Source organism: Narcine bancroftii, chromosome 3 (genome assembly GCF_036971445.1).
Source record: "Narcine bancroftii isolate sNarBan1 chromosome 3, sNarBan1.hap1, whole genome shotgun sequence".
In the NCBI taxonomy this organism is placed as follows: domain Eukaryota; kingdom Metazoa; phylum Chordata; class Chondrichthyes; order Torpediniformes; family Narcinidae; genus Narcine; species Narcine bancroftii.
The window spans coordinates 259,501,174-259,522,895 of NC_091471.1; the positions used below are offsets into that span (position 1 = coordinate 259,501,174).

The 21,722-nt window shown below is 46.3% G+C and overlaps 1 protein-coding gene across 7 annotated transcripts in view; it reads right to left on the bottom strand.

Annotated features, from left to right (window-relative positions):
• comp (cartilage oligomeric matrix protein) overlaps positions 1-21,722 on the bottom strand; it is an 81,291-nt gene that overhangs the window by 29,141 nt on the left and 30,428 nt on the right. For 6 of the 7 annotated variants that reach the window (XM_069927790.1, XM_069927789.1, XM_069927786.1 and 3 more), the window contains 8 exons: positions 12,537-12,605; positions 8,738-8,967; positions 6,750-6,832; positions 2,801-2,852; positions 2,296-2,468; positions 1,302-1,439; positions 1,049-1,126; positions 536-688 (listed from right to left, as the gene is read on the bottom strand). In XM_069927790.1, the coding sequence (XP_069783891.1) occupies positions 536-688; positions 1,049-1,126; positions 1,302-1,439; positions 2,296-2,468; positions 2,801-2,852; positions 6,750-6,832; positions 8,738-8,810 (750 nt within the window). In that variant the 5' untranslated portion in view covers positions 8,811-8,967; positions 12,537-12,605. The remainder of the gene's footprint in view (positions 1-535; positions 689-1,048; positions 1,127-1,301; positions 1,440-2,295; positions 2,469-2,800; positions 2,853-6,749; positions 6,833-8,737; positions 8,968-12,536; positions 12,606-21,722) is intronic. The other variant, XM_069927791.1, reaches the window with a different exon arrangement.

The following is a 21,722-nucleotide window of genomic DNA, read 5'->3' on the forward strand; positions in this document are numbered from 1 at the left end:
AAGGAGGTCTCGCGAGACCTGGCCTTGGTGACCACCATGTTGTATTTGGCGTTGTATAATTGAGAGTGAACACTAGGGTAAGGAAGGAGAACCAGTGTACCGAGTGTGGAAGAAACAGTTGTATGTCCAGGGTGGCGGTGGCGCTGAGCGTGGGGTGGTGGGAGTTCCCTTCAAGTGGTGCCCCAGGCATGTGCCATGCCTACCATAACCCAGATATGCCCTGTCACACAGACACAGTGAGAACATTCAAACTCACTTTCTCATTACCCTCTCCATTTTCTCCCTCCTCTTTCCATCCCCATCGCTTTCTCTATACCCTTCCCTTTCTATACCCTTCTCTCTCTAACTCTATCTATCTCTCTCACTAAGTCTCCCCCACCTTCTTGGTCTCCTAATTTGTTCCTCCTTCTGTCTTCTCCTGCCCTCTCATTTCAAACCTCTCCCTTCACCATCCCTCCCCCCTCCCCCCCACCCCCCCCGCAATTTTCTTTCTCTGCCACTCCAGGAGTTAACAGATTACAGCAGATTTCCTTACAACACAGCTGATCTTGTTGTTCTGAGTCATACTGCACTGAGCTTCGCGATGGCATGGACTTGGTGCTCCATTTGTACAGACCTTCTCCGGTCGACAGCCTTGGAGCTGGTCTCCAATGTAGCCGGCCTTACACAGCCCACATCGGAAAGATCCCTGTGGAAACAGCAGGTCATTTGGAGTTAACATGCAGGGCACCAAGATTAACCTGGAGACACACTTGGCTACAAAGCAACGAATCAAAGGGTGGATTTATAATGAGTGAGGCTGCCCTTTCATTTTACATCTCAAAGACTAGATGCCAGCACCAGATATGAACAGGCAGGCATTTGGTTGCCTGTTATATTACCCCAGCCACCACACAGCTCTTGCCAAACTCTGAGATAGCACACAGCACAAACTGTCTGCAGGGTGCTTGGCAATCCACAGCCCTCCCTGACATCAGCCCTCCCCCCATCTCCAGACGTGTGCGTGTGCATGTGTGTCTCTTGCTCACATACTGGTCTTGTTCCTCACCGGGGTATTGGTGCAGATGGAGTTTGGATCGCAGCCACCATTAAACCCATTGTCACACTCATTGATGTCCATGCAAACCTGCAAAGTAAAGAGAGTGAATGGGGCACCGTCACAGGTCAACAATGTTGCAACACCCTCCCGTCACACCCGCTCACCGTCAGTGCTCACACTTGGCGCTCACACCTCCCCTCCCTCACCCCACCCACACTCAGCAAGGATGAGCCCGGCTCCCTCCCAGGTTGCTATCCTTTACCTGCTTGTGCATTAGAGCGATTGTCTTCCCTATGCCCTGGATTCTTGGCCCACGGTAGCCTCTTGGACAAGGGTCACATTGAAAACCAGGAGATTTGTTAATACACCGAACTCTGGGAAAGCAAGGCTGTGTCTTGCACTGGGAAGGAAAGAAAGATTAGCTCATGAACCCACTTGAAGTCCTGATGAAGAGTTTCGCCCCAAAACTTTGATGTCTGTTGCCCTCCGTGGACGCTGCTTGACCTGCTGAGTTCCAGCACTTTGTGGTTTGCTCCAGTCATGTTCAAATCTGCTGATGAGATCCAGCTCAATCACTCCACCTTCAGCCTCACTATTGTGGACCCTCCCTTTACTGCAGAATCTTTGATGAAGATTGAACGATGAAACAACCACGTATAACCATCGGATCCCTCTTTTGACTTTTGGGTTTGCTATTGACTGGTTGATGTGGTAACCATTCAGATAATTTGACCTCAATTTATATTAACTCCCATCAGAAGAGCTGGCCCCCAAATTATCCCCAAGTTCCACCCACCCCACCAATTGCTACCACACCTCTCCCTTCTCCCCTGCCAGACCCTTGCCCACCTCAAGTTAGTCTGTAAACAAAAACACAGTAAATGCTGGAGGAACTCAGCCGGTATTGTAGTGTCCATCGGAGGTAAGGATATATAACTGACATTTATATATATAGTGATTGTATATCCTTACCTCCGATGGACACTGCGAGACCGGCTGAGTTCCTCCAGCATTTGTGTCTGCTTACTAGACTTATGAACATAATGGGGACCGAAGAATCGGTCGTATCTCGGGATGGACTTGTTGGGGTTTAGCCCGCGCGCGTGGAGTACCGCGGTCTTAAAGCAAGTTTTTAAATCCTGGCATCTACAGATTTTTGTGTTTCACTCCTTAGTCTGTAAAAAGCCCTGTTCTCTGCCCTCCTTGCATGCAGCTTCATCTCAGCCCTCCTACTGCACATCCTGCCTTGAACCCACCTCGTCCACGTCAGTGCAATGTGTTCCATTGCCCGTGAAGCCATTGGGACAGCTGCCACATAAAAATCCATTTGCTGTCTCGGCGCACGGCACCCCAGGGAAGCAGGGATGGGGAACACATTTTCCCAATGGATAAACTGTTATTGGCGGCTGCTTCCCCTCCCATTGAATACCTGGAGGCGGAATGACAAGAGGAGAACATCAACAGGGGCTGAATCAGCAATGGGAAGCAAAGTCTTTATCCAGATCCACATCTGCAATCAAATCAGGCCCAGGGATCCAGAGCAGAGGGAGGCATCGGGCCAGGGAAAGGAAGGCAGAGTGGTCTTAGAGATCAAATGTCCGGACTGTGACCTGTACTTGGAGCCTTCATCTTCGATTGAGCTCCCCACTGATGCCCTCACCAAACTGATCTCCCATGTACAGCACATTGCAAATGCCTCCCTTTCCAAACAGCACCAGATTTCAGGGAAGTTACTTGTCAATTTTCAGCCAGTTGACTCACCACAGAAATCACACTCAGCCAAGGTGTTCTTCAGAAAGATTAACTCCTTTATCTGTAAGACAGTGCAGCATGTTAGTGACATTTAAAAAAACAAGATTTTCAATATTCAAGATTTTTTTATTATCCTGTAATAAAACAGAAAATGTAATATTACACAAAATTTCCTTTAGTCTACAGTATGACAAAGAATTACCATCAGTATTCCCTGGCACCCCTGACAGTAAAGGAAAGAGAAGCAAAAGAGAGTCCCTTCAGGGACATTGAGTGCCCGTGAATTCACCTCCAGCCCCTGCAACCTCACGGACGCCTGTTCTATCCATTGCCAACACGAGCTTCTGATCCAAAACTCCGATTCGATCGGGAAGCTTTCAGAGCCCGGGTTTCTGCATCCAACCAGTTTTGTATCTTCACTGTGGTTTTGTTTTGGGTTTTATTGCCTTTACGCTCAAGCCCCTACATTGCATTTTAATTTTAAAGTAAAAAAAAATAAATGCCCCTTGCCACCCAAGTGATGGGGCTCTAAAGGCTTTGCTTGCAAGCCTGGGCGATGAGTGGCTTGGCCTTCCAAAGAATCTTTGCATCGTCACTCTGACATACCCTCTTCGTCAATTACTTCGACAGCAGGTGACCCTAAAAAGACAGTCAACTCCCTCAGAGACACTTTCCATTCGGAGAGCTATCACTTCCCAGCTTTTTTTCTCTTCGGCCCTCCCAGCCATATCCACCTCCTTCATGTCTGTGAGCCTGTGCTCCACCCACAATTTTATTCAGGCGACTGCCCGCTTTTTGATCATACCTTGATGAAGGGCTCAGGCCAGAAACTTTGGTAGCCTATCTTTGCTGCAGAAAAAGAACGCTGCAGGTGAGTTTCTCCAGCGCTTTTGAACTCCCTCAGAGAGGTGCATCTCCCACTCACTAATGACAACTACAGGTCACAGAGATGTCATTGCTTCCAGAAGTTTTTTTTTCTTTCATCTGGTAGGGAGTCCACATACCCAGAGTCTGGAACATTTCTCCCAATGATTCTTTGTGAGGGCTGTGGCAGTGAAGTCCAGTGGAGCTCACACATCCTCCACAGGTCACTGGGATCTGCAGCGATGGGCAACAGGCCAAGAAGTTGACTGCATGCATGGCAAATGCAGAACCAAAGCCACGGTCACCTCGTCTCACAGCATAGGGGTGCTTGTAAGCAAAAGGAATCCAGTGACGAATGATAGGGGCATCTGTGATTCCCCTTCCCTTCTAAAGCAAAAGGGTGATTCTAAGGGCCATTAACTTTATCCAGACACCCTGCAGCAGTGTATAGAATCTTTCGCTTTCAGGTGGAATAGCTGGGAGAATGCGGCTCCAGAGCCGGTTGCGGGTTTGTGCAAAGCGACACTCAGGTGGCAGCGCTATTCTGGCATCTGAAAGGTTCGCAGCGGGGAGAGGCACCGCGGAGCAAACGCCAGCTCCTGTTGACTGTGGCCGTAGTCCCGCCCACTTTCAGGTGCTTCAGGTGGGAAGCGGAGAATACACCTATCAGAGAAGGGATTGGTAAGTACTCCTCAGGTCAGGGTTCTCCGCTTTCAGGTGGCCTCCTGACAGCTGCGTTCGGGTATTTTAGGTGGCTTTACATTGGGTATTCTGGCCATCTGAAAGTGACTTCTTCTTCTCTTCCTTTTCCCTGACTCCTTTCACACAGACATAATCAATTCTCATCTCTCCCGTCATCATATCCAATGAACACCTTTTGTTGATCTGGAATCCTCCTCCAGCCAACACTGCCCCTATTCTGAGATTTACTGTTTTGTGGCTTATTCTTTGCTTATTCCTTGAAGAAGGGCTCAGACCCGAAACATTGGCCATACAACTATGGGTATTTTTACACAGCCACTGAACAGTGGAATTTTTCTGCTCTGGTGGCAGGGAAAAAATGTTGTGATGGAATTTATTGTGCAAATTCCATCCCATAATTTTTCCACTCTTACCCCTACACATTTTTACAGAGCGCCTGCAGTGTAAATTGACCGCAGCCACTCCATAAGAAACAAGCCTAATGAATACAACATTCCCCCTCCGACAAACTCCACAACAGTGTGTAAAAGTGCCCCCATATAAATGACCATTTTGGGACACACCATAGTAAGTATTGTGACAGAGTATATATATATATATATATATATATATATATATATATATATATTTAGATATGTTTTTGGGAGATAAATTGGGAAAGGTTTGTTAGTGTACGTTACATACAAATACTTTAAAACCGATCTTATTTGAAATACTGGAGCTCTGCCCAATGCCAGACATATTGGTGGCTCAGAGCATTTGCAATAGCTTTGAAGATGCTCAAGAGTCTTCACTAATGGATTGTTGTTTACAAAAGGTGACAGATGAAAGAGCATGTCGGAGCCGCTGCTGTCTGGAAGAGAGCTTGCTGTTCTAAGAGGATCATGTGGTTTTTCAAGCAGAGAGAGTCAAACAGGCTTTCTCTCACAGAGAGAGAGAGAGAGAGAGAGAGAGAGAGAGAGAGAGAGAAACACACACACACACAGATCATTTGTACAGTGTTACAGCCAGCAGAAATGGCTGGGACTGGAACAGGACAAGCTGGTAAGCTTGGAAGACAGCCTGGTCAAAGCCTTTGTGGTTCACGCAAGAGGAGTGGATTAGCTATCTCATATTTCACTTGGAATAAGGGAAACAAAAAGGAACTCTGTGATGACCTGTAAGAAAGAGGTTATCATCTGGAGAACTTTAAAGGGGCAGTTATTTCAGCAAGACACTGAAATAACTGATAGAAGTACATCAGTTGTGGATGTCCTAGAACAACAAATCTTTCTCTGAAAACCGGGAAAAACCTTCCTAAGCCTTCAAGCACCAAAGCCTGGTAAATTTATAAATGTTAAATTCTGTGCACAGTATAAGAATTGCCTTCAACCAGTGAAATTGGAGGAATGAGAAGTGAGATTGGACTGTGAACCAAAGAACTTTTCTGAACTTACACACACATTGCATGCACGTGCGCTTAGAATTAGAAGGGGGTTAAGTTAAGTCAATAGTAATAAGTTAAAGTTTGATTCTATTTTCATATTTAAAGATAATTAAAAGCAACTTTTGTTTAAGTAACTATTTGTCTTGGTGAATATCTATTACTGCTGGGTTTATGGGTCCTCTGGGCTTGTAACAGAATGCTCATTTTTTTAAAATAATTCCTAAGTTTGTGTGTAAAAATGCTTTGTTTCCTATGGACTGATCATACGAATGGGCCCTGCAATGAAAAGCCATGTGTGGATTCTGCTCATGCTCTTTTGCTGCTGCCTCAAGACCAGCACTGAAGTCCAGTTCATTATTCTGGATTGGTCTGTGTGAGTCTGTGCTCTTTTGTGAGTTCCCCTGTGTATAAATAAAGACCACTGTTTGATGATAACATGCATCAAGCCTTAATTCTCTTTGAACTCATCAAACCTTTTCTGAACATAACACCACCCCCCCCCCACCCCACTCCCACCTTGACTTGCAGATTCCTCTTCCAAGTTGCACACCATCCTGACTTGGAGATATCTTTGCTATTCCTGAATCGTAGCCGAGTCTAAACATTCAAATTCCTTCTAATAACCTTCACCACAGAAGTTCAAGGTAGTAGCTCACTGCCTCTTACTTAAAGATGCTCAAGGATGGACATTAAATGCTGCTCTTGTCATCAAAGCCCACATCCTGATAATTAATTTAAAAAATGATGAGTCCCATTTCTGTCAAACACTTGGGCAGCTCTCTCATTTTGAACATTACATCCCAGCAATAATAATTAAGCACAAGGCTTAAAAAGACTCGCATTGGTTATGATTGGGTATTTGGTGACGACCAGAATGTGGATAGTGTCATTAAGAATTAAAGGATTCACAGGACCATTGAACCAGGGTGGTGTGCACAGAATTAAAGTTGGTTACTATTCCTTTACCTGTTGTTTCAGGAGCTCCTTAATCTCTGCCAGTTCCTGGTTTGTTAGCACCATTTTCGAAAGCATCTGATGGTTGAAATCTCCTAAAGACAGTGAATAAAGACAAAAGTCCAATTTATTCTCCAGGCAAATCAACAACTGATGTTAAACCAGCTCTCATGGTGTCACAATATAACTCAATGTTTGTAGGTTGAATCGTTACTGATATGAATGGGGTGCATTATACTTGGACCAGCTGGGGAAATTAGTTGCAAAATGGCAGTTGGAATTTAATGCAGACAAGGGCGAGGTGTTGCATTTTGGAAGGACAAACCAAGGTAGAACATGCATAATAAATATAGGGCACTGAGGAGTGCAGAGGAAAAGATGGATCTGAAAATACAGATACATAATTCCCTGAAAGTGGCATCACAGGTGATTAAGGCTGTAAAGAGATGTTTTGGCTTATTGACCTTCATAACTCAAAATATTGAGTACAGAGTTAGGATGTTATGGTAAAGTTGTATAAGAATTGGTGAAGCCAGATTTGGAGTATTAGGTGCAGTTTTGGTCACCAAACTACTGGAGAAATATCAATAAGATAGAAGAATGCAGAGAAGATTTACTAGGATGTTGCCTGTCTTCAAGAACTGAGTTACAGGGATAGGTTAAACAGGTTATGACTTTATTCCCTGGAGTGTAGAAGAATGGGGGGAGATTTGATAGAGGTATTTAAAATTATGAGGGGGAAAGACAGAGTAAAAGTAGATAGGCTTTTCTACTGAGGGTAGGTGAAATACAAACCAGAGGATATGGGTTAAGGACGATAGGGGAGAGGACTTCTTCACACAGAGACTGGTGGGAGTGTGGAATGAGCTGCCAGCTGAAGTGGTGAATGTGGGCTCAATTTTGACATATAAGAAAAATTTGGACCAGTACGTGGATGAGAGGGGTATGGACTAGGTACAGGTCAGTGGGACTGGGCAGAATAAAAGTTTGGCTGGAAGGGACGAATGGCCTGTTTTTTGTGCTGTAATGTTCTCTGGTTCTCCATTAACTCCTTTCCCCAGCACCTTTTCTTACTGACATCGATCCATTTCTCTCAGAAATGCAGAGAGTAAAAATGACAGGATTCACTCATTGCATTGATCCCTTGTTTATATCTGCTCTGGGCTGTTTGCCATGAACCTCATATTCTGCCCGGAACAGGGAGAAACAGATCAAATCATGGGGGTAAGAGTGTGAGGAGGGTAAAATTCTGAGAAGCATGAACCCAGCAGGGAGAGGACTGGGGCTCAGGCAAGGATGGGTCCAGGGGTGAGGGGATGGGTCTAGGAGTGGGGGGATGGGTCCAGGGGTGAGGGGGATGGGTCCAGGAGTGAGGGGGATGGGTCCAGGGGTGAGGGGGATGGGTCCAGGGGTGAGGGGGATGGGTCCAGGGGTGAGGGGGATGAGTCCAGGAGTGGGGGAATGGGTCCAGGGGTGAGGGGATGGGTCCAGGGGTGAGGGGGATGGGTCTAGGAGTGGGGGGGATTTGTCCAGGGGTGAGGGGGATGGGTCCAGGGGTGAGGGGGATGGGTCCAGGGGTGAGGGGGATGGGTCCAGGAGTGGGAGAATGGGTCCAGGGTTGAGGGGATGGGTCCAGGGGTGAGGGGGATGGGTCCAGGGGTGAGGGTATGGGTCCAGGGGAGCCAAGAGATAAAGTCTGAACGAATGACGTGATTGACCCAGGAAGGACAGGCGAATAAGGTCTTTATATTATGAACGGGGGTTCTGTCAGATGAAGCTGAAATCTTCCCGTGACCGGGGGGGGGGGGGGGGGGGGGTTCGTGCCGATAAAACGTTCTAAAGCATCATTTCACTTTCTCGGTGTCCCGCAAAATATTTCAGGAGGGACGTGGGGAGGCAATGGTTTGCGGGATTCGGTGGGCGGTGAGAGGAGAGCAGCCTGGAAATAAAGGGGCTCGGGGCAGGTTGGATGCTTTAAGCAAACGGGCAAACTCTCTTACCTCCGTTTCGTTGGCAGGTGCTGAGGCTGCGGCAGAGGTGCAAGCTAAAGAATAACAAGGTTCCGAAAATCATTTTGCTGGGATAAACCCTTCTGCCTCAAAACCCGGGCAATCGGGAGCACCCTCCTCCGCTCGCCTGCTCTCCAAACCGATGTTTGGCCGGGACTGAGTCTCCGCGTTTTAAATCGCCGATGGATTGACATCATGTGCTGGCAACCCGTCCGGAACACCTACCCCACAGCAAAAACAAAGCCTACATTAACGAACCTGCCCCATTCCACCAGCCCTCTCCTCCCTTTCGACAAACCACAGCCTCTCACACTTTGCTGGGATTCTTCCATTTCTTGCATTAAGTTCGTATTTGCTTTCTTTGCCATTTCCCTTTTGCCTTGCATCTCTCTCCATTTTTACCCCTGGCTTGCTCCCCGTTTATCTTTCTTCGCCCTCTCTCTGGTCTGATGAGGGGCACATGGTCAGGTGGCCAAATTCACCCGATGGAAAGCCACATATTATGCCCATGTCCAGCTGTCCGGAGGCCACTTGAAAGCGCAGGAGGCACATGCGAGGAGGCCAACTTGGTGCACTGAGGTGTTCCCCCCAACCCCGACCCCGGCACATGAATGCAGCCGCCTGAAAGTGTCTGCTCAGGGGATGACAATCAGCTGGCGAGTCCCTGACAGCCCCCCTCCTAGCTGTCTCTGTCCCCCGTCATGGGACGTCAGGGCAGGGGCAGCCGCGCAGGCTGTCCCCAGACTGATCCCACTGCCCCGCTCTCTCCCCCCCAGCCCTTCCAGTCCCCACACTGTGGGGAGGCTGCCACGGGCTGTCAGTGCTCTGGGGTTCTGTATCACTCTGAACTGCCACTTTGGGCTGGCCCATGTTTTCATTACATTGTGTCTGTTTCTAGCTCCTGCTGGGGCTAGTTTCTTCTCCTCTGGTGGGTTTCTGCATCTTCCAGTGTCTGGCTGGGTCTGCTGTGGGGTTTTACAGTTTGTGTGGGATTCCTGCATGGGTTATTTGGGGGGTTAGGGTAAGGTTGGGTCTGGGTTAGGGTGTCCCTGTGATCCCTCTTGGGGAGTCTGCATTGCCCAGTGTCTGGGTCTGCTATGGTGGGGTTTAAGGGACTGTGTGGGATTCCTGTTTGGGTCATTTGGAGGGGTTAGGGTAAGGTGGGAGTCTGAGTTAGGTGTCCCTGTTATCCCTCTTGGGGAGTCTGCATTGCCCAGTGACTGGGTCTGCTATGGTGGGGTTTAAGGGATTGTGTGGGATTCCTGTTTGGGTCATTTGGGGGGAGTTAGGGTAAGGTGGGAGTCTGAGTTAGGGTGTCCCTGTTATCCCTCTTGGGGAGTCTGCATTGCCCAGTGTCTGGGTCTGCTATGGTGGGGTTTAAGGGATTGTGTGGGATTCCTGTTTGGGTCATTTGGGGGGGGGGGGGGGTTAGGGTAAGGTGGGAATCTGAGTTAGGGTTTCCCTGTTATCCCTCTTGGGGAGTCTGGGTCTGCTATGGTGGGGTTTAAGGGATTGTGTGGGATTCCTGTTTGGGTCATTTGGGGGGATTAGGGTAAGGTGGGAGTCTGAGTTAGGGTGTCCCTGTTATCCCTCTTGGGGAGTCTGCATTGCTGATCCCGCTGCCCCACTCTCTCCCCACAGCCCTATGTCAGTCCCCACCAGCAATGCTGACAGCCCGTGCCAGCCATCCCACAGTGTGGGGACTGATGTAGGGCTGTGGGAAGAGAGCGGGACAGTGGGATCAGCCCTGACAGCCCGAAGGAACAGGAGCCAGAGTGCGCTCTGAGGCGCCTCTCATGAAGCTGTCCCTTTCAGATGGCCAGCTCTGCGCTTTCAGCGCTGCCATCTGAACGACCATTCCACAGGTCTGAATCCGCTTCTGCAGGCACATTCTTGGCAGAGAATGCACCTATTGACGGTCAGGCGAACCGGCTCTGCATGTCACACATGCGTCAGTGGAACAACCACTTCAAGCTTGGCTCTGGGCCCGCATACGCACGGACTGCTCAGTGGCATCACACAGTCGCAGCTTCTGGAGCAGGGGCGAGACTTCTGGGGACTTTAAAGCACAGAGCGGAAAAGTAAAATAAACTTTCGAGTGAAGACGAACCCACTGACTGCTGGTCTTTTTTGTTCACTCCGTTAGTGCTTTGCTAACACAAAATCGATAACACAACATACAGTAAAGAAATGTAAATACCTCTAAGCATGTGAAAAAGAATGTGAATCCTGGTCTTGTATGGGGACACCAATGCCCCTGAGCAGAAAGTCCTGCAAAAGGTAGTTGGATGTCACAAGGAAATCCCACCCCACTATCGAGAACATCTACAGGGAACACAACTGTAGGAGAAGAACAGCAACAATCCTCAAGGACTCACACCACCCAACACACGCTCTGTTCTTGCTGCTGCCATCAAGAAAGAGGTATCGGTGCCACAAGACTTGCACCACCAGATTCAGGAACAGCTGCTCCCCCTCCACCATCAGACTCCTCAATGACAAAATCAATCGTGGACGCTTTATTGATTTTTTTTCTCTCTGTATTGCTCAGTTTGTTTTAATTCGTTATCTATTGACATGTGTACGTTGAGTACAGTTTTTAATTGCGCTACCAATAAGTGGTAATTCTGCCTCGCCTGCAGGAAAAAGAATCTCAGAGCTGTATGGATGTCATGTGTATACTCTGACAATAAATCTGAAATCTGAATATGAAATCCACCAGTCACCAGCCTTCTCTCTGTCATTTTACCTCTATCCATTCTTCTCCACAGGATGCCCCTGGGAGATATACCTATCTAGACTTTAGACCAAATCCCGCGTTCCTTTTCACTTCTGAAGGTAGAATTGCTGAAACATGGAGTAACCAGATCATGTTTCTAGTTAAAGCAGAAAGATTCAACGATAGAACAAAATAAAACCCAAAATAAAACAGAGCAAAATCTTTTTCACATTCTTAGTGTCAATTGATATTTAGATTTCATTCCTGTACATTATATTGATATCTCCCTCTTCATTTCTTTTTAAAATTTAAATATACAGCACAGAAACAGGCCATTTTGGCCCACGAGCCCATGGTGGGAGGAAACCAGAGCCTCCAGAGGCTTCCCCTCCAGTCTCATCCCCTCAATGGCCAGAAGTGGACTGCAGTCCTTCCCCACAATGCTCTCGCTTTGGCTGGGCCAAGCCACATTGCGTTCCTCAGCATTTACTCCTGCAGCCTGGAATGTGCCAGTCGGCAGCATTGCCTCATTGATGTCTCCATGTTCTGAAAGACCAACAGGTTTTGGGAAAACCAAAAGGCGCCTTTCACTGAGTTGATGGTGTTCCAGTAGTTCTGGATGTCTAACTCTGTGTGCATCCCCAGGTACAGCCTGTAGATCAGAGAATCCTCTATCACACTGCTGCTGGGGATTAAGTGTGACGAGGACCCTTACATCCTTCACTAATACAAATGACCTGCCAGACAACTTAAGGAATCTTTATATACAGCACCCGTGATGTCGTTGGTAAAACTAGCGTCCTTAATTGCCCTCAAGAAGGTGGTGGTGAACCAATGAATCTCTGGAAAGCTGTTTCCACAGTATTGTTTGGTCCGATTTTGTCAGGTTTTGACACAGAAACACAATGTATTTCCAACTGCAGATGATTTGGAGGGGAACTTGGAAATGTTCTCATGAAGGGAGTGAAACACAAAAGTCTACAGATGCTGAGATTGTAGTAAAAAAAAATACAGAAATGCTGGAGGAACTCAACCAGTCGTGCGGCGTCCATAGCAGGTAAAGATAGTTACCGATGTTTCAGTCCCATGAATCTGCTGTATGTGTTCTTCCAGATGTAGAAGACATGAATTCAGGAGATGCTGTTGACAAAGCAACATAGATTAGAAACAAGAAGCATGGCAATAGAACACATTATGGCACAGTACAGGTCCTTCAGCCTACGATGTTGTGCCGATCTATGTAAACCTACTCTACAACAATCTGTTGTACAACAATCACATCCATAACCCTCTACTTCTGTTACTTCCACGTGCCTATCCAAACATCAATGGGCAGGTGTTACTAGAGGGGGCAGTGGGGGAAGGATTAATGATGATGAACAGGGACTACAGTGGAAGAAATCCGATTGGTCACTAAAGGAGAGCCAATGCATAGGGTTTTGATGTAGGGAGGGAACTTGGGTAATTTAGCAGGCAATGCAATGGTGGAGGAAGTGGGTGGAGTGCTGTGTGATCACTCCTAACACCAGATGCCGTTGCACTCAGTATATTGAGGAAGATGAGGGTCTGCCAGCTATTTCCTTCAGGATTTTTCCAAATCAGTGAGTACTGGTGCTACCAAGCAATTCTTGGGATTGTCCCTGAAATTCTTCTCCTCGAGTTCCTTTTATCTCTTCTTCCCCCTCCCATCGCACAGAAGATGCATGAGTTTGAAAACACAAACCACCAGATTCAAGGGCTTCCTTCCTATCAGACTATACTTTTGCATCATTATCTTTTTAATTATTGGACAACCTGTTGTCCTTGAGCATAGCTTGACTTGACAACACCCAAAGTGAAGTTTGCTCGTCATCTCAGTAAACGTGACAATTCAGTTCAAATGAAGTTTAACACTGAGAATTGATTCATTATCAGGGGTACTGGTAATTATCAAATTACTTTCCCCATATTTCACCTGCTATTCTGAACCAGACAGGGTCTTGAATCAATATTGGCAAATTTACTCCAATGGCGACATCTCTGGTGGGTCTAACCAGCTGGTAGAATAGATCTTGTCCAAACCATACACCATATTTGTACAGGAAGCAAGTTCAGAGCTTAGGGCTTTGGCAACTTGTGACACCGTCAACAATAATGAAGCAATTAAAATATTCAGGAATGAACAAAGCTAAATTCGAGGAGAGAGATCCTGGTGACAGGAACTTACAAGGAAAGGAAGCCCAGAGCTTGGAGTCAGACGAAGTCAGCAAGCACGGGAGAAGAGTTATGGATAATATCCATTTTCTGGAGCATAGTTCAAGTTTATTATTATCTGATTGTATAAGTACAACCCTACAAAACAACGTTCTCTGTCCTCGGTGCAAAAACATGCAAACACACAATCAGACATACACACATACAAATGATACACATGTCATACAGATATAAAGGTAAATAAAATTTTTAAATATATAGTAGTCTCGGAGGGTTAGTATGAGCAGTTCATTCAGTTGTTCATCAGCCTCACTGCCTGTCAAAAGAAGTTGTTTCTCAGCCTGAAGCTTCTGGCTCTGATACTCCTGTATCTCCCAAAGAGAGTAACTGAAAGATGCTGTGTCTGCGTGGGTTTTCCCCAGGAGATCAAAGATTTTGCACGCCCTCTTTAAACAACAATCCCGATAGATTACGTCAATGGGTAGAGGGGTGGGGGAGGGGGAGGAAGACCCCAGTGCAGTGACTCTGCCACTCTTGTAGTCCGATGGATTGACCTCCCATCCAATGCTCTTCAGTAACCGTAGCACACTGTGATGCAGCCAACCAGGACGCTCTCCATAGAGCTCCTGGAGAAAGTTGACAGGATGGTGGCTGGTAGCCTTGCCTGCCTCCGTCTTCTCAGGAAGGATCACCTTTTCTCCTTAGAACAGTCAAGATCTTTGTGAAGCGAAAGGCTGGAAAAGTGATAGTATCTTTCAAGAACAGAACAGGTGCAGGATTGCATTCTGAAGCAATCCCAAGATATTCAAGGGCACAGTAGATAGTATTCAATATGTTTGGTTAGATAGCATTCAGCACGTCAGAGGCAACAAGTTTCAAAAGGTGATGCGTGGCACAAGCCAGAAGCTTAAAGGAATCAAGGCGTAGCAATAAGATGATAGGAGGGTTGGCTGGGGATTGGTTCATTGAATAAGAAAAGAATGGGAGTTGTTTGCAAGGGAGAGGAAAACTGCCAAATGCAGCTGGAATTCAAGTCAAGCATGGAAGCTAAAGTAAGGATGAAAGTGGGGTCCCATGAGGGAACAGGCAAGAGGGAATATGGTTGAAAAATTGACATGGCAAAGAGTCAAAAAAAATGGTTGGTAGATGATGACAGGAAGGAAGGTTAGAGGAACACTCTGAGTGATAACAATTTCACAGGACCTTTTGTATTGGGTGGGGTGAGCAGAAAAGGCTTTGATTGGTCATGGTCGAGAGGTACTCTTAACCTCCAGGATGGATGGTAGGGAGGAAGACTAGTTGGAGGGCATAGGATATAGAAACAAAGAGCCAAACAGGGTTGTTTATACAGCTCCTGCAGCCTGCTCTCACTGAATAAGATCATGGCTGAGCTGATCTTGGCTTCAGAGCCATTTCTCACTTGTTTCTAGTCACCCAGGACTCCCCAGTAGTCCAAAAATGTTGGTCTTGAACTTAGTCAATGGCTCAGCCCCAACAACCCACTGAGATAGAGAATGCTTCAGGGAAAATTAAGTAAAAGAAATCTTCCTCACATCCATCCTAAATAGAAAGGCCATCATTCGAAGATGATGTCCCTGTGTTACAGGTTTTCCCCCTGCAAGGAGAAACGTCCTCGTGACACGGCCAGGACCGTACATTTCCCCATCAGAGGTGTCAACGTTCCATTCTCTGCCATCAAGCCCAGTGGGTTCACAGAAGTTGGATGTCCTTCTGAGTGTGCAGAGAGTGAACAGAACAAATAAAAAAGAGCCAAAGGGAGAAGGAAGGTCAAAGGGTGCAGAATGCGCTCTTTTCCCAGGGTGGGAGTCTGTACAAAGTGAAGCGAGGAAGGTTTAGGGGAGACATCAGGGGTAAGTGATTTTTAAACACGTAGAGAGTTGCAGATGCCTAGAATGCATTGCCAGGGGTAGCGGTGAGGCTGGAACAATAGGGGGGGGGGGGAGATTTAAGAAATGCTTAGACAGGCGCACAGATGAAAGAAAAATAGAGGGATACAGGATAGGAAGGGTTTTGTGTTTATTTGGCAGGAATATGCAGGTTGGCACAACATGGTGTTCAATGATTCACATTCTACGAATGGGAAGTGGGGTGTGCAAAAGCAAGCAAGATGGATGTGTCAGATCAAGCAGAGGGAAAGATGGGTGAGGAATGATAGGGGCCACATGAGAGGACTGGAAATCCATTATCTTTAACACATTGAATGCAAGAGGATGAGGGCAGTGAAAAGAGCTGAGGTGAAGGTGAATCTAGGGCTTCTAGCGCATCTGTAAAACCTTTCTGAAACCTAGTCTGCTCCACTCCGTGCCAGAGATTCCTGAGTGTTTAGCTGGGAGCTTGGCTGTTCTGCCCAGTGCCTCTTGGCCACTGCCTCAATCAGTTAATGAAGTTTCCAGACACCTGAAGAATTTTCTGGAAGGAATTTGTAGCAAGTGCTGAAGGACCCACAATGGCTGCGCCACGTGGGCTTTATGCCTGTGACGTGCCCGGGAGAGCGGCAATTCCCAGAACAGGAAGAGACAGAAATTCCGCTTCCAATCTGCCAGGGGCAGGATCGTGATGAAAACAGTAGGCAGTCAAATCCCTGGAATAAACCACAGCCCAGTTAACCTCACACGGAGCTGGAGGCCAGGGCTGTTGAGGGTCAGGGGCACAAGGAGGTGTCAGGGATCAGGGAGAGTCCTGGTGATTTGATGGGGTTCAGGGACGGGAGGATGGGAGATGGCATCACAAGACTGTGTGACAAGGAATATAAAACCTCAGGAAGGCAGCAGGTTTCAGACGCAGGTCAAGATTCAGGAAGGGTCAATCTGTGAGTTGGGAGGGCTGTGGGGAATCGAGAAGGGATCAATGAGGCGTCACGAATCAGCAAGAAGCCTATGATTTGGGGGTGTCAGCTACATCAGTAGATCAGTAAAGGATTAGTGGGGGAGTTCTGATTTGATTTGAGAAAGTATTATAGATCTAGAAGGTCAGAAAGGGGTAGATGAAGAGATAAGAGTCAGGGTGAGATTTTGGTTGCAAGGCTCATGGAGGGAGGGGTCAAGTTTAGTGAAAGGTTTAGATTTGAAGAGTGATTGTGGGTCCAGGAAGGGTCAAAGTTAGAGAGGGTTTGGTGTCTGGAGAGGCTCTGTGGGTCAAGAAGGGTTCAGCAGGCAAAACCCACCTGCAACAAATTAGTGGATTTTTTAACCAGATGAAAGACTCAGACACAAAACAGCTTCACAGATGACTCACTGGCTGGGTCACAACAACAGCCTTCTCATCATTGCCCAATTAAAACACTGCCCAATTTAACCTGGTTCAAACGATGTCTCCCCATCCTAAACATTACTCCAGAAAAACTGTTCAATTCACACTTCTGCGTACTGCACTTAGAACGTCTGAAGCTTTGTTAATGACAAATGGTGATTAGAGATAAACATAACACACTTTTTAATAATTGCTTCAGTGCATAATATTGCTGGCCTTCTGAAGTTTCTCTCCAGTCTTTATCCAGGCGCTTTCCTGTTCCTTGCTCATACCTTGAAGAAGGGCTCAGGCCCAAAACATCGATAATATATCTTTACAGCCCCTCCCCACCCCCACCCCCCCACCATGGCCACTGCGAGACCGGCTGAGTTCCTCTAGCATTTCGGTGTGTTTTTTTTAACCATAATCACAGCATCCGCAGACTCTTGGGGTTCAGTTCTGAAGATCCTTGTCATCCTTCCTGAGCACATGGGGAGTTTTCTGTTCTTCTTTACTCAATGAACCCCTGTGTTTCTCTCTGGGAGATTACATGAAAAGCAGGGGTGTCTTCATGACTATGTGACAGAAAGTATTGTTAAAGAAATAACTAAAGCCCTTTTCACCCTTGCCAGTGATCCTAGGAATTGAACGCCAATCAGCCTTTAAAGTGGCAAGCGTGAAAGCAAAATCTGCTCAACACCAGCGTCAGATGACATCATCTCACCCCAGGGATTTCCAGCCTTGACTCCTAGTACAATCCCCGGCATCTGCAGATGCCGGCGTTGAGATCAGGCAAGTCCAAATGTGAAATGGGTAATTGCACTGTAGGCACTTCCTAGTAAAGGTAGAGCAGACCAAACACCAGGGATAGACACTTGCAAGTGTGAAAGCATTCAGTGTCCCGGTTAGGGGTGGTCTAGTGTGAAAGGACAAACCCCCATTCCTATCCGGGGTCGCAGAACGCCCGATTTAGTGGGACACAAGTGTGAAAGGGGCTTAAGATAAAACCAGAACTAGTTTGTAATTGTTATTGTTTCTGATTTCCATTTAGTTGCATTTTACCTAAAAGTTAATGCAGCATGCATTGTTTTTTATATAACTGAAGATGTTAGTTTTTGCCAAACAGCAGTAAATATAGGAAAGCTCCCCAAGAATAAAAGGAAAGAATGTCACACCTTTCACTGCTGAATATGGTGCCAAATTGCCACGGCCCATGTTCACAAATTAAAAATAAAATTATCATAGTGACTGTAGGAAGTGAAGGGCCAATAGGGGTGGGCAATCTTTTATTTAGACATACAGCATGGTCACAGGACAATTCGGCCCATGAGTATGTTCCGACGGTGTAGGTTAATTGGGCGGCATGGACTCGTGGGCTGAAATAGCCTGTTACCGTGCTATATGTCCAAATTAAAAATTAAAAAGTTGCCCACCTCTGGGCCAACCAGTGATATAGAGCCAAAGATTTTTTTACAGCAAGGAAGCAGCCTCTTCAGTTGGCCAAGGTGTCTATGTGCATATCTGTCAAAACCTTTCCTATCTATGTTCTGGCCTAAATATCGTTTAAACATTGCAACTGTACCTACCTCCACCAGTTCCTCTGGCAGCTTGTTCCACATACCTTCCACCTTCTGTGTGAAAAAGAGCATGTAGAATCAACACCCCAGTGAAGACCACAGGTGTCATGCTGAAGAGTGAACTGGGCTCATTGAATCTTTGCTATGAGTTTTCCCTCATCTCCATCTGGCCCTTTCGGCCCACAAGCCTGTGCTACTCAATTAACCTACAACCTCAGTATGTTTTACATTTTTTGATCGGTGGGAAGAAACTGGAGCCACCGGGGAAAACCTGCACAGACATGGGGAGAAAATACAAATTCCTTACAGACAGTGTGGGATTTGAACCCCTAGCGCTGACACAGTAACAGCAATGCACTAACCGCTATGCCAATCATGCTGTTCCCTATGTTAACTGTGCCATCCTGATGTTGTTCTATGATAATGGGCATTCATGCACTGGCATCACAAGGAGGGTGTGGACAGGGGGTGCAGTGCTGCCAGAGCTCACTGGAACGCTGCTCCCACCTTATGGAGCCACTCCGTCTTCTCATCGCTCCGGGCAGCACCTCATCACTCCAGCTGCACCCCCTCCCACCCCCGCTTAGCATACAAGGAATCTGTTTCTTCCATGACCATCATCCTCCTTTCTTGTCCTACCGTTCGCTCTCAATTATACAATGCTATAATGCATGTCGAAAGAACCAAAGACTTGTTGATCCAAACCAAGGCTTTTATTAACTAAAAGACTGGAGCATATAACAAGTAGGTCAACCAGTCCAGAATGACCTGGTCTGGCTAGGAGCAATCCTTTAAGACCTGCCAGTAGGTGTGGCTACACTTTCAGCCAATCACAGTCATCCTACACGACCATCTGTACATAAACACATTGGTGATAGAATCCATACTATCACAAACGCCAAGTCCAACATGGCGGCCACTGAGGTCAGGTCTCACGAGACCTCCTTGTCACAGTTCCTGGTGAGCTCCAGCACCTAAAAAATTAGCACTGCACCCCTGGGTACAGACCGCACTGGGTTACACTGTCAGAGCGGATTACACCAAAACGACTGACTATAAATTTCTTGTGCACTGTTTCAGCAGAAATTTATTATTTTTTATAAAAGTATCCCTGTAGTTAGTTTTAACAACAAAAAATTTTTTTTGTAAGCCCAACTTGCATGCTACAAGCCCGCGCTGTTCTTTTTGTTGCTGCTGGAGTTTTTATAGTTGCTGCTTTTGTCAGGTTTTCTGATGTTTTAGCAACAATATTGTGGTAATTAGTATTTGTGAACTAAATCAATAACTCTTTTGAGAAAGAAGTGGTATGGTATTGTAATTTAAAGGTGTAATTTTAATTTAGCTAGTTGTTTATCTGAATATGCCTGGGATTGTCTGATCTTGGAAGCTAAACAGTCACAAGTCTGATTAGTACTTGGAGGGAAGACTGCTCAGGAACACCAGGTGCTGTAGGTTTCTGTGAGGGGCACTGGACAAAGTGGCAACTCTGACTGCCTTATGGTAGACAAAAGTTAAAGAATTTCACGTGTGCTTTATTCTAAATGTAGTATTACATGACAATAATGAAATCTTTTACCTTTTTACCTCTTCACTACTACTGTCGTTACATTCAGTGATAAATACAGGAATTATGATTTATGAATGACTTTAGTACCGAAAACATTACTAAAGATTCTGTATGGTCTTGTACTGGAGGAGGTCCATGGTGGTGGGTGGGGGGGGGGGGGGGGTGTTGGTGACACCAACCCTAGTGTCGCCACTGCATTCAAGCCTGTTCCATCATTCAATGATTGCAGATTCTGCTTGCCCCCAGATTTCCTTCTAGTTCCTACCTCTGGATGCCTTGGTGTTCAAAAAGCCTTCAGACTTGGCCATTTTCTTGCACTGTTGTGGTTTTTTTGCCCAGGTACTCCCAAAGAAAAAAAGGACGTGATATATTTCCAAGTCAGAGTTCTCTTTGGGGTGATGAAGGACGAGAGGAGACTTAATAGAGGTGTATCAGATTATGAGTGGGTGGGGGGGGGAAACAGCCAGCACCTTTTTTCCTGGGGAGACAACAGCAAATACTAGAGGACATCTGAGTAGAGGAAGGCTTTGAGGAGATGTCAGGGATGAGTTTCTCACCCCACAGAGAGTGGTGGGCACCTGGAATTCTTTGCCAGGGGTGGTGGTGGAGGCTTGTGCAATGGGAACATTGAGATGGTACAATAGGGGCATTCAACAGACTCTTAGACAGGCACGTGGATGTAAGAGAAATTGAGGGTTGTAGTTGTGATGTAGGGAAGGATTAGGTTATTGTGGAGTGGGTCACACAGGTTAGCACATCATTGTGGGCCGAAGGGCTTATATTGTGCTGTAATGTTTTAGAATTCTGTGGTGAAGATTTATAAAAATCTCCAGCCTGATGAAACAACTCCTGCTTGACATCTACCTTATCAGTCTGTCTCAGAACCTTGTTTGCCTTGTCAACCTTCCAAACTCTTGTGAGTAGGCACCAGTTTTTCTCAAGTCTTTTTGCTTGAGATGACCCCTTTATCACAAGAATCAATCTATTGAAACAACTTCATCCTATAAAGTATATTTTTTCTTTAGACAAGGAGATCAAATGTGAATATTGTTCCAAATGAGCCCTCACCTATGCAACCTCAGCAGGTTTCCCCCATTTCTGTCTCATAAAAGGCCAACACAGCATCTGCCTTGCTTATATTTGAGTGTTTGCTTCCTGCCAAACACTAAAATCCCTTTGAACATAAACATTTACTCATTTCTTTGTGCGAATATCCCCATGTTTAACCACATTATCCTCCATCTGCCATCCATTCAGTCTATATCCATTGGAATCTTCCTCACAGCTCGCTCAGATTTGTTAGTTCAGAAAACTTGAACATATTGCACAATGTCTTTTCATCTGTCATTCTTACAGATTGTGAATCACTGAGAATCCATTATCGATCCCTCTGGAATTCAGCACAAAAATCAGGTCATTGATGATCCACATTTAACAATTTTCCTGCTATCTCATAACCCTTGATTCCCTTACCAATTAGAAACCGGCCTATCTCAGATACAAATATACCAAAGGACTTTAAAGTTTCTGTAGCAAGCAGTTTCAAAGATTCACAGACCTCAGAGGGAACAATTTCTTCCTCATCTCACTTTTAAATGGGCACTTCCTTATTCTGAGTCTAGACCCTCAGATTCTGTACTGTCTAGGAGATGAAATGTCCTCTGAGTTTTT